Below are 12565 nucleotides of genomic sequence, written 5' to 3'. Positions count from 1 at the left end.
TATATAATATGTAATTTATCTATGATATGAATTTTCCACTTATATTATTCAATATTATATCCACTAACAACCACTAAATAGTTTTTGCACATGTATTTAATATTTAATAGTGCACAAATAGTTTTAAATCGTAACTTAAATTTAACCTATTTATACAATAACAAAAAGTTTACAAACAACAAATAAACAAAACCAAAATAAAAAAAAAGAGAATGATTATAACGCAAATACTTAATCTATAAATGTCATGGGTAAGTGTAAGTAAAATCTTTCCCACCTTTTGATAAATACGACCACGGTAATTTTTTTGCACAGTGGGCGAAGTCCATCAATGCAGAAAATAGTTCGGCGGGGGTTATTTGTTTAAAGCGCGACCGAAGGCTGGCAATGCCGAAAGTAGGGGTGTGTTCGTTTACGTTCCAACGGTAAATTGTTGCCAATCTGCTGAGCATCACTAGCATAACAAACGCAAAATAAAAACTTTGACTGCGCGCTCAGATGGAGGAGCAATTGTAAATGAATTTAGTAATAAAAATTAATTTATGTTCGATATAATATATTTTAATTATTTGTTTCTTAAATTTGCAGTTTTATCTTTCTCATTTTGTTCGTTTGCAAACTATGGATATGATAACACATTTTTATTTGCTTGCATGCAACTCTTTTGTTATTGTGTAATTAAGTCAAATTTAAAGAAATTTTCATAACGATTTAAACTATTTGTGCACTATTTAATCTATATATATAAAAATGAAACCCGTTTCCCGTTGTCACGCCATAACTTGAGAACGGCTAGAATGATTTGACTGTTTTTTTTTTTTGAAGTTTTCTAGTACTCTGTAGAAGAAAAATATTAAGAAAATGTCTCAGAAAGATTGAAAAAATACATTTAATTTTACATATTTTAAAAAACGCGCGTAACGAATGTCATCGCCATTCACAGCCATAGACTATATTGAAAGAGCATCGTTTGTTCAGAAACGTGGTTACTAAATAAATTCTATCGCACCAATTTACTAATTTTTGAAAATTACTCGCCACAATTAAATGTAGCGACTTTGACGGTAATATTAATAATACCAGTGATGATTTCATTTTAATGTAAGTATTTAATAATAATATAATATGTATACAATGAGTTAGATATCAGTACGCAGTATACAAGTTCGCATAACCTATTTAGTAATCTGTGGTAATCTGACGTTTGTTTTGTTTTAAAGACTAAGAAGTTTGTTGTTTGCTAATAAGTGTTTGTAAATCACGGTAAGTTCACAGCTTGATATCGATTTTTAGTAACTTTTGATGACTACACAATATTAAAATTTCGTATACATGGTTAAACAGAAAATATAAGAAAGTAATTTTTTATTTTCAGTTGGATTTTCGTTTTTAAAAGTGCCACCAAGCAGACGTACAAACTTAGATCGCAAAACTCGAAATACTGCAAGGCAAAGATATATAAGAGCAAATCAAACAATTTTACTGTATTGAATAATATGTAATTAATGTATACCTTAGCCACAGCGAGACGGGGTCCTCTAGTATTAAATAAATGTGTAAAAACTATTTAGTGATGTGTTAGTAAATATTGAATAATATAAGTGTTTTGGACTTAAAATGCGAATGTATCGAAAACTATAAGTCTCCTCCTCCTATACTATACATATACACCTTGTGTACGAGGTGTGCTCAAAGGAAAATGTGAATTTTGACTTTTCGCGGGCTATGTACATTCTATTATCGATATTTTGTTTTTGTGATAATTGGGCACATATGTTGTAACGTGAGTTGCGTCATCAGATGACTCCACCATTCCCAAGCTGCCGAAGTGTTTTTCAATTAAGCCTCCAATGTATAGCAAAAAACTCGGGGAGCCAATTTTCACAGGCCTCTCTTGAGGCCAACTTCTCACCATTAAGAGCGTTCGCCATGGACAGGAAAAGACGGTAATCACTTGGTGCCAGGTCCGGACTATAAGGTAGGTGCGTTAGAACCTCCCATCCGAGCTCCTGGAGCTTCTGGCGCGTCACCAAAGACATGTGTGGCCTGGCGTTGTCCTGATGGAACACAATTCGGCCTCTGTCGATCAAAGATGGCCTCTTCTGGATGAGTGCTGCCTTCAAGTGGACCAATTGTTGGCAGTAGAGGGCCGAATTGAGCGTTTGACCATAGGGGAGCAGCTCGTAGTAGATGATTCCTTGTCAATCCCACCAAACACACAGCACAACCTTCCTGGCCATCAAGCAACCGTCTGGGCCGCTTCCCCGAGCTTTGTCCACGACCGTTTGCGCTCGATGTTGTCGTAAGTGACCCATTTTTCATCGCCAGTCACAATCCGCCTCAGAAACGGGTCGATTTTGTTGCGATTCAGCAGCGATTCGTAGATGGAAATTCGGCCCATCATGTTTTTTTGCGTTAGTTCGTGTGGCACCCAAACATCGAGCTTCTTTTTGAATCCAAGATTATGCAAATGATTCCAAACGGTTTTCTGGCTTATCTTTAGTTTCTCAGCAATTAAATAAGAGACAGTCTGTTTTCACTATTTCCATGATTTTATCGCAATTTTCGACGACAGGCCCCCCGACGCGTGGTGCATCTTTGACATCGAAATTACCTAGCAAACCACTTTTACACTGCTACACATTAATTTTTTCAGCCGCTTTGGCAGCTCTTTCGCCTTGATCGAAGAAAAATTGTAAAATATAGCGAATTTCCTCTTTGCTGGTTTCCATTTTTGACGAGCGCTCATAACGTACTTAGTCAATCAATCGAAAAACTGTCAAAGACAAACTTTTAGCGCGAATAAACACGTTTTTAGCGCCGTATAGTATGACAAGATGCGACACGTAACACTAAGACTATGAACAATAATGCCATCTCTTAGATAAAAACCGAACGAACTTTTTACTTTACCTAATATTTTGGAAATAAATGTTTTTGAAATCTGTTATTTTCTCTCGGTAATCGGATTCGCTGGGACTGCCTTTCGTTTTCAATTGACCGGGTTATTTCTACGAAGGCAAACTTGACTGTGTCTAAGACGTCCCTGATTCAAAATTTCTTCAATCATACCCTTTATACTAAGATGTCGTGGTTGCGTTTTTCTATCACGCCCCTCTCTCCTTCTTTTAGGATTTCTTCTTGCATGTTCTCTTTGCATTTGATCACGAATGCGCTTAAAATTCCTATACTCAGGATTTCTTTCGCAAAGTTCCCTAGTGTTCCTACTTTGCTCATCATAACGTACCTCGGGATTTTCTCGACGAGATCTATGATATAGAGTAGAGCGCTGGAATGTAGGTGGCACTTATTTAATTAACTTAAGCGCAGCAGTTCGTGCAGATTCGATGATGAGTGAAATAATTGGGGATGCGATGAAACAACTGATTCAAAATACGCGTCAGGACCGTTGAAGTATCGCAGAAGGATACGGAGCGGTGTTGATCAAATGAAGTTGCGCGCAGGAGCTCTCGTATAAACGAAAACAGAAGTAGCGCGCTTAATCGCTTTTGTATCGAATATTGACTTGGCGCTCAGGTCTGGCAACGAGACGAATGTGTTTTGCGAATGCGGGTAGCGCGCTGGATCGCGTTCGTAATGAATGTTGATCCTCTGACCATCCTTTTTGTTGCTTGGCGGTGTGGGGTGTCGTCGTGTGGTGACATCTTGCTGAGTGTGGTGGTGTTCTCAGGTGTGGTGTGTATATGTAGGGGTGGCTTATCTCATTTAAACACTTATTTGCTCTTCAGAGCGAATTTGTGGATCTTGCCGCCTTGTTCTATGTTGAACAGTATTTAAAACTTGCTCAACATGTCGTACCTCGGGGTCTTTGCGCCGAGATCAATTACCTCGAGTATTTCTTATTTGATCTTCAAAATTTGTGGATGTTGTCACTTTGTTTTATGTTAAACAGTATTTAAATTTTGTTAAAAAGACCGTACCTCGAGATTTTTCAGCCTGGTCCTATGTCGATTTGTATTGATAACTTGTTCAGACAGACGTATATCGGAATTTAATCTGCGATTAGCGTGATTTACAGTATCTTGTGACTGCTCACTATCTCTATATAAAAAGTTTGCACGAAAATCTCTCATACGTCTTCTATTCTGAAGACGACTTAGTACTACAGACCTTCTACTTAATTTAGGCATAATTAATAAATAATAAATGGTTTACCACAACATATTACTTATATAATTCCGTCTGTCCGGGTGTGAAAAGTTGGATTCTAGGTGCTGCTCTCTTTCACTGTAATTGAGTCCTTGCTATGACTCCTTTCCTGTTCGGTGTATAGGTTGAATATACTGGTGTAAATGTGTGCACATACATAAGTATTAAGCACTAAGCACTTTGCTGGTTAAGAAATCTAGTGTAACTGAAACTACAAACACAGTGTACTGATATTTATTATACTCTTGCAACATGTTGCTACAGAGTCTAAAAGTTTTGTTATGGTATATATTTGTACACACAGCTTACGTTTTGTATACGTTTTGTATACCTATATATATATTTTAGATATTCACTAACATAATAATACATAATATTTAGTTATACTTATATTTTAGAAATTAGTATTTATTTCATTGTATTGAAATTAAGTGCTCGGTGAACACCTCCTTAAATTGCGTTTGTCTAACACTTTTACAACAGTACCTATTTTGAAGGGTCTGCCCATGAAGGCTAAAGTAACAATAACTTACATATAATTAAGTATGGTATACACATATGTAGAGCAGGTATGTAGATTTTCTTCTTTCTGTCTTAATATCTAAACCTTTCATAAGCTGCCAACGGCGCTGGGTAAAAATGTTATTTTCTTGCGTTTACAGTTCACCTCATGACCTTCATATTAAAATGTGACGTAAAACTGAAATAATAGACAGTACAATTTAAACCGATGGGGTCGCAGTTTATCTATAACCACATAAAAGGGGTCTTTAGCCCTTTTGATACTACACTACTAATATTTATTTCATGCGATGTTTTCTAAAAAGATATTTTTGCTTTATACAAAGTCCAGCACTCTAAGAAACTTTTTTGCAATTCTGCCTTCTATATTTTGTTATAAGTTCAACATGATGGCTGAGAAAATATACATATCCACTGATTATCACCAAACATTAGAAGAATTATATGTATATAGAAATCTATATCTATCTCGATTAGTTTTAGGTGATGCAAACAACCGTTTGGTGGACAAAACTATACTCTGTTGCAAAATGTTGCCAAAGCATAAAAATGTTGCGAAAGAGTTCAACATTCATTATTCGATTATTATTTGGTATCTTATTAACTTATGTTATTGATCATAGATATATATAGTGTCAATACTTTTTTTTTCTCCGAAATGTTAACTTTAATAAAAAAAACTATTTAACTCAAACATGATATATATGATATAAACTGAACCAAAGGAGTTAGATTTCATCTATCTATGAATCTTAATCTATGACATAGAAATATGAAAAGAACGTTATACACCGAATTTGGCTGAAATCGGTTAAGCAGATCCCAAGATATGGGTTTTCACCGTTAAGTGGGCGGTGCCACGCCCACTGACTACTTTTGAACGCGGTTCCTATAAAGTCATCTCATACTATCCCAGAGATAAAATTTAATGTCTCTGGCGTGTTTAGTGCTTGATTTATCGCGCTTTTAGTAGTTTTTAACAGTATCGTTATATGGGGAGTGGGAGGAGTTGCCACCCGATTTCAACTATTTTCACACTGTGGGTAGAGGTTCTAAAAAAATTTTCTTCGAGTGAATTTTGTTATTATAGCATTAGCGGTTTAGGAATTATGCACATTAAACCTATTAGGGGCGGGACCACGCCCACTTAAAAACTTTTTTTTTACTGCAGATGCCCCTCCTTAATGCGATCCGGTGTACCAAACAACAGTCTTGTAGCTTATTGCGGAGCTAAGTTATGGTAATTTATTTATTTATGATTAATGGCGTTTTGTGGGCGTGGCAGTGGTCCGATTACGCCCTGCTGCAATACCAACCGTCTCACGGTACCAAGAAACATGTCTACCAAATTTCATAAAGATATCTCAATTTTTACTCAAGTTAGAGCTTGCACGGACGGACGGACAGACAGTCCCCGGATTTCAACTCGTCTCTTCATCCTGATCATTTATATATACATAACCCTATATCTAACTCGATTAGTTTTAGGTGATACAAACAACCGTTAGGTGAACAAAACTATTATACTCTGTAGCAACAGGTTGCGAGAGTATAAAAAGTATTAATACTCACTGACCGACATATTCGGCATAAAACTGGTTGGAATAACGAAAAGCATTATAAGTAGTATATGGAAGTTGATGGTAGTATTAACCCGATTTTATCAATTTTTGCCAATACCATATACCATAACATGCCACAGACTAATAAAATGCTCCCACGCTTCATTAAGGTACCTCACATATCGTCACCAATCAAATGGAATAGTCAGACGAATCTTCGAAAGTCCTGATATTAGTTACATGGGGGCCAGGTAAAATTTTCACCCGATTTCATCCATTTTAGACACAAAAAGACCTTGTTATAAGTAAAACACGCGGAAGTTCAAAAATATTTATATTAGGTATATGAGGGCTATTGGAAGTATTGATCCGATTCAACCCTTTGTTTGACACAAACATACTATTATCGAGAGTTTCATTTATTTATTTTATTATATGAAAATGGTTTTATATGGGAAATAGGCGTGGTTGTAGTCCGATTTCTCATTTTCACACTATAACATAGAGATATGAAAGAATACCGAATTTGGATAAAATAGGTTAAGCAGATCTCATGATATGGGTTTTCACCGTAAAGTAGGCGGTGCCACGCCCACTGTCTTATTTTGAACACGGTTCCTATAAAGTCATCTCATACCATCCCTGAGTTAACATTCAATGACTCTGGCGTGTTAAGTGCTTGATTTATCGCGCTTTTAGTAGTTCTTAACAGTACCGTTATATGGGAGGTGGGCGGTGTTGTCACCCGATTTCACCCATTTTCACTGTCGATAGAGGTGCTAAAAACGTTCGTTTTCAGTGAATTTTGTTATTATAGCTTTAGCGGTTTAGCATATATTCACATTAAACCTATTGGGGGCGAACCACGCCCACTTTAAACAAAACTTAACTGCAGATGCCCCTCCCTAATGTGATCTTGTATACCAAATAACAGTCCTGTTTCTTATTGTGGAGCCTAGTTATGTCAATTAATTTGTTTTTGATTAATGGCGTTTTTTATTTTAACAAAAAAAAAAAAAAACAAATTAAAAATAGAGGCAGATAAATGCAGTTTTCTTCAAAGAGAAACTAAATTTTTAGGACACATATTAACAAAAGACGGCATCAAACCTAATCCAGATAAAATTGTAGCAATTCAAAAACTACCAACATAAAAAACTAAGAAACAATTAAAAGGATTTTAAGGAGCAACAGGATATTACAGAAAATACATGAAAGATTATTCAAAAATAGCTTATCCCATGATAAAATATTTGAAAAAAGACAATAGAATAAATGCCAAAAACTCACAATATATTGAAAGTTTTGAGGACTAAAAAGCAGCAATTTCATCTCACCCAATTTTAAAATTCCCAGAGTATGATGAAGAATTAAGTATCACAAATGATGCTGGTGATAATGACATTGGAGCAGTTCTTTAACAGCAAGTGTTTTACATTTGAAGAACCATCGACCATATACATATGGCAATAAAGGTAAAATAATAACGGATCATTGTCCAATATCTAGTTTATAAATATAAAGTAAAGGAATTTTCTCAACGCCAGCAAAGGTGGTTATTGAAATTGCAGGAATACAATTTCGAAATACTTGTAGAATACGTAAATGGAAAAAATAATGTTCTGGCTGATTTCTTGAGTCGAATTGGGAACTCACCAAAAATAAAAGTAAGGTATCGACAATGTTCAAACCTGGAATTTTCAGAAACAATTCATTCAACAGATGAAGAACTGCTTGAGCACTTCCCAATTAAAGAAGAAGTTGTAAATAAATACAAAATTCAAATTATATTGACACATAGCCCAAAAGCTCAGATGCAAAAACTCCATGGAAGAAAAATATCAACAGAAATGAGAATGCGAATTAACGTTAAATAACGATAGGTATCACTCAACTATCAAATGTATCAAAGCGGCGGACATAGAAAAAGTTAATGAAATAAATACAGTTATACACATTAGAAATTTAACCAAAATTACAGAAATAGTTGACCAGATTAAAAAAAATAACGGACAGCTAAATATTGAAAATAAATAAATTATGAATAATGAAATATACAATTACATCTATAACCCGGTATATCAAAAAAAGAAAGAAAAGAGGCTTAATAAATGAATGTTTGGAATTATGGATGATGATGACAGGCAAGACATTGTGGAACATTTGAAAATTATTGAAAACAAGTAAGGAAGGCCTAAGTTCGGATGTAACCGAACATTTTATACTCTCGCAAAGTCAAATGGTATACTCGTTTGAGATTTCTTTGTGGATTGGCTGATATTTTCGGCAGCAGGTCAACTATAGGCACTGGGGTCCACATATTTAGTACTTAGGGGCTGGAACAGTTTTGGTTCGATTTAGACAATTTTTAGTCACAAAGTGGCATACTTTAAACGTATTATTCACGCAAAGTTTTTCCCCGATATAATCATTGTTGCTTGATATGCATAGTGGAAAGTGAAAGAATCAGATGGAATTGAAAATGGTGTTATATGGGAAGTAGGCGTGGTTGTAATCCGATTTCGCCCATTTTCGCACTATGACATAGATATATAAAAAGAACATTATGTACCGAATTCTGTTGAAATTGTTTAAGCAGATCTCAAGATATGGGTTTTCACCTAAAAGTGGGCTGTGCCACGCCCACTATCTAATTTTGAACGCGGTTCCTATAAAGTCATCTCATACCATCACAGAGATAAAATTTTATGTCTCTCGCGTGCTTAGTGCTTGATTTATCGCGCTTTTAGTAGTTTTTAACAGTACCGTTATATGGGGAGTGGGCAGAGTTGCCACCCGATTTCAACTATTTTCACACTGTGCGTAGAGGTTCTAAAAAAATTTTCTTCCAGTGAATTTTGTTATTATAGCATTAGCGGTTTAGGAGATATACACATTAAACCTATTAGAGGCGGGACACGCCCACTTAAGAAAAAAAAATTTAACTGCTTTAAAGTTCAAGAATTACAAGACAATATAGCGGCAGCTAAATACAATATGGTACATTCCAGTATGTTACCTAAGGAAGAAAATGAAATATACGAAATTGATTTTTATAAATTAAAATTGGCAGGAGTAGGAGTAGTAGTATACAAAAATAAAACAATAATATTCGCAATTCAGATACCAAGGACCTTCATTCAAACTAAAATTCAGTTAATAACTCCATTGCCAAATAAAAATATATTACAGATTAGTGAAAAATAAAAATTCGTTACCAAGATTGGCGAAAGCTATTTTGGCTGCGAAGAAAATAAATAAAATTTAGTAAAAGCTGTAAATTTTCAAATACTTGTGAATTTCTATACAATAACAAAACAACGATACAAGAGATAAAGATAAGTGCAGTGCAAGTTTTTTATATCATTTATGTGCAATTTGTATGTGTTAGCTTATATAATTAAAGTTGTAAATTGTAAAATAGAAATTTTATTATGAGAATATAAAAATAAAACAGAGTATGTTGATACAATCGCATACCCTGTCGAAAAATTAAATCAAAGTTACACACTATAATTAACATTTAAAGATATTGCAATAAAAAATATTGAAAATATAAAAGAAATTTCAGAAATAAAATACCATAAAAATTTATCATATAATATTAATATAACATTAATAATCATAGTAATGGTGTTAGTAGTAATCCTTGTAAGAATGCAAAGAAGAAAACAACAAAAATAAAAATCGTAAATATAAGAACTCTGGAGAGTTCTTACAGTAACGCTGGGGGAGTTGTAAAAAGTATTTTTTAAATAAATCCACATTGTAACAAACAACATACATAGGTATGTGTATATTATAAAGTATTAATATGTATCATACCAACTTGTATATACACTATCCATTGTAATATGCTATTGCAATAGCATAATGAAATTCGATGCCACCGTTAGGTATATACATATTGTATATATATATATATGTATGTATATTTCATATTGATTATCATATACATTTAAGATCATATTACCACATAAGGAATATTTCATATTGATTATTATGCCGAGTCGTCGATGTTGAGAAACGTCGAGTCATCACAACGGCTTCGTGTAAATTAAGCAAAATGTAATTTTATAGGTAGAAAAATCAATAATAAACTAGACGGTAAGCCGCTCGGTACTGTACTTTTCCGTAGTTTTTTTATTCAAACAAAATTAAACTACGTATTAACAAGAATCAAATACGTTATTCGTGAAGTCAATTTCAATTAGTAGTTTGTTTTGGACAACAGAAATCTTATCACGTTTATGTGTGCTCTTCGATTTTTGACTTTTAAAAGAAATGGATCAAAAAATATATACTAAATTTTGCGTTAAAAATATAATAATGTGCTCCAAGACACTTGAAATGTTGACTATGGCATTCGGTGCGTCCACTTTATCTCAAAAAAGTGTTAATAAGTGGTACACGCGCTTTACAGAATGCCGAGAAGATGTTGAGGACGATGAGCATCCTGGAAATGCGACCACGCCAACAAGCGAAGAAACTATCGAAACAGTGAAAAAAATTGTTCTTGAGAGCTGATGACCATACCGAAAGGCGCATTTCAGAAGTACTTCGAGGATTGGAAAAAGTGTTGGCACAAGTGTATTATAACCGAGGTTGATTACTATAAAGGGGACAAAATAGATATTGATGAATAAATAAGTACTTTTCAAAAAAATTAAAATCTCACCTTTTTCTTTGAACACACCGTATATATGTATATAAATATATATACATGTATATAGTAAAAAGGACATATTTACATATGTATGTTACTCCTCCCACTACAAGAAATAGCAATAACAACCATATTTATACATACATATAAGAATTGAAGGTAGTTCTGCACAACATTTTTAACAATACAATATATTTAAATTAATAATTGTTCATTATCTCTTTGTAATCATGAATATATTGAAATAAAACTTTGCAGAAAGAGTGCCTTTAAGATATGCCATCTCAAGTCTAAAAATTATCAAAATCGGGGGGCTCCGCAAGCCCCATATAGTTAAATGTATATAGAATATGTCGGTCAGTGTTTAAGTTATATATTTAGAAAATTGCTTGAAAATATGTTCTCGAGTATACCTTAACAATGCCAAAGGTTAATGCAACAAGCCCAGATCTTTCTCTGAAGCAAATATACCCTGTATGATGGTTTCAAACGTTCCAGCTGACTTTAAACCGTTTAGCTTTGTCAAAATGTGTGATAGTTCTTAAAAAGTATAAAATTATATTAATGATTTAGCGCTGAATATGTAAGCATTTGGTGTAATCCTAGGTATAAAACTCATATTCCCAATATAATGAGTTCCCATCCTCTCGTTGACGTTTCCCACATCATCTCAATATATTAAATTTAGCCTCTGGTTGAGTTTATATCACATACATATATCACATTTGAAGATGTTTTAATATCATTTTAACAGACGTGAAGTAAAATATAACAATAAAAGAAACTTACTTGACCTATAATGTATCGTAATAAGATACCAAATTTGATTGTTATCCATTCACATTTTCGTCGAATAATCAATGGTGAATTCGTTTGCAATATTTTTATACTCTCCCTACCTGTTGCTACAGAGTATAATAGTTTTGTTCACCTAACGGTTGTTTGTATCACCTAAAACTAATCGAGTTAGATATAGGGTTATGTATATATAAATGATCAGGATGAAGAGACAAGTTGAAATTCGGGTGACTATCTGTCCGTCCGGCCGTTTGTCCGTGCAAGCTCGTGGTAGATATGTTTCTTGGTACCGTGAGACGGTTGGTATTGCAGATGGGCGTAATCGGACCACTGCCACGCCCACAAAACGCCATTATTCAAAAACAAACAAATCGCCATAACTAAGCTCCACAACAAAATATAAGACTCTTATTTGGTATACAGGATCACAATAGGGATGGGCATCTGCAGGTAAAATTTTTTTTTAAAGTGGGCGTGGTCCCGCCCCTAATAAGTTTAGTGTGCATATCTCCTAAACCGCTAATGCTATAATAACAAAATTCACTGGAAGCAAATGTTTTTAGAACCTAAACACCTACAGTGTGAAAATGGGTGAAATCGGGTGGCAACTCCGCCCACTCCCCATATAACGGTACTGTTAAAAACTACTAAAAGCGCGATAAATCAAGCACTAAACACGCCAGAGACATTTAATTTTATCTCTGGGATGGTATGAGATAACTTTATAGGAATCGTGTTCAATATTAGTCAGTGGGCGTGGCACCGCCCACTTTTAAGTGAAAACATATATCTTGGGATCTGCTTAACTGATTTCAACCAAATTCAGTACATGACATTATTTTCATAT

The 12565-nt window shown here is 34.3% G+C and overlaps 1 protein-coding gene and 1 long non-coding RNA gene across 2 annotated transcripts in view; both read right to left on the bottom strand.

Annotated features, from left to right (window-relative positions):
• Nucleotides 1-12565, bottom strand: part of LOC106623136 (uncharacterized) — a 34195-nt gene that overhangs the window by 5726 nt on the left and 15904 nt on the right. Inside the window, exon 2 of the mRNA XM_070108885.1 lies at nt 3169-3175. Coding sequence (XP_069964986.1) covers nt 3169-3175 — 7 coding nt within the window. The remainder of the gene's footprint in view (nt 1-3168; nt 3176-12565) is intronic.
• On the bottom strand, nt 10375-11965 carry LOC118680232 (uncharacterized). Its single transcript, XR_004975727.2, has 2 exons — nt 10933-11965; nt 10375-10866 (listed from the first exon to the last, which is right to left on the bottom strand). It is a non-coding gene; the product is annotated as an uncharacterized lncRNA (long non-coding RNA).

This window comes from Bactrocera oleae, chromosome 4 (assembly GCF_042242935.1).
Source record: "Bactrocera oleae isolate idBacOlea1 chromosome 4, idBacOlea1, whole genome shotgun sequence".
Classification (NCBI taxonomy): Eukaryota; Metazoa; Arthropoda; class Insecta; order Diptera; family Tephritidae; genus Bactrocera; species Bactrocera oleae.
Note: the sequence above shows the minus strand (reverse complement) of the source record. Positions and strands in the feature narration are given on the sequence as shown.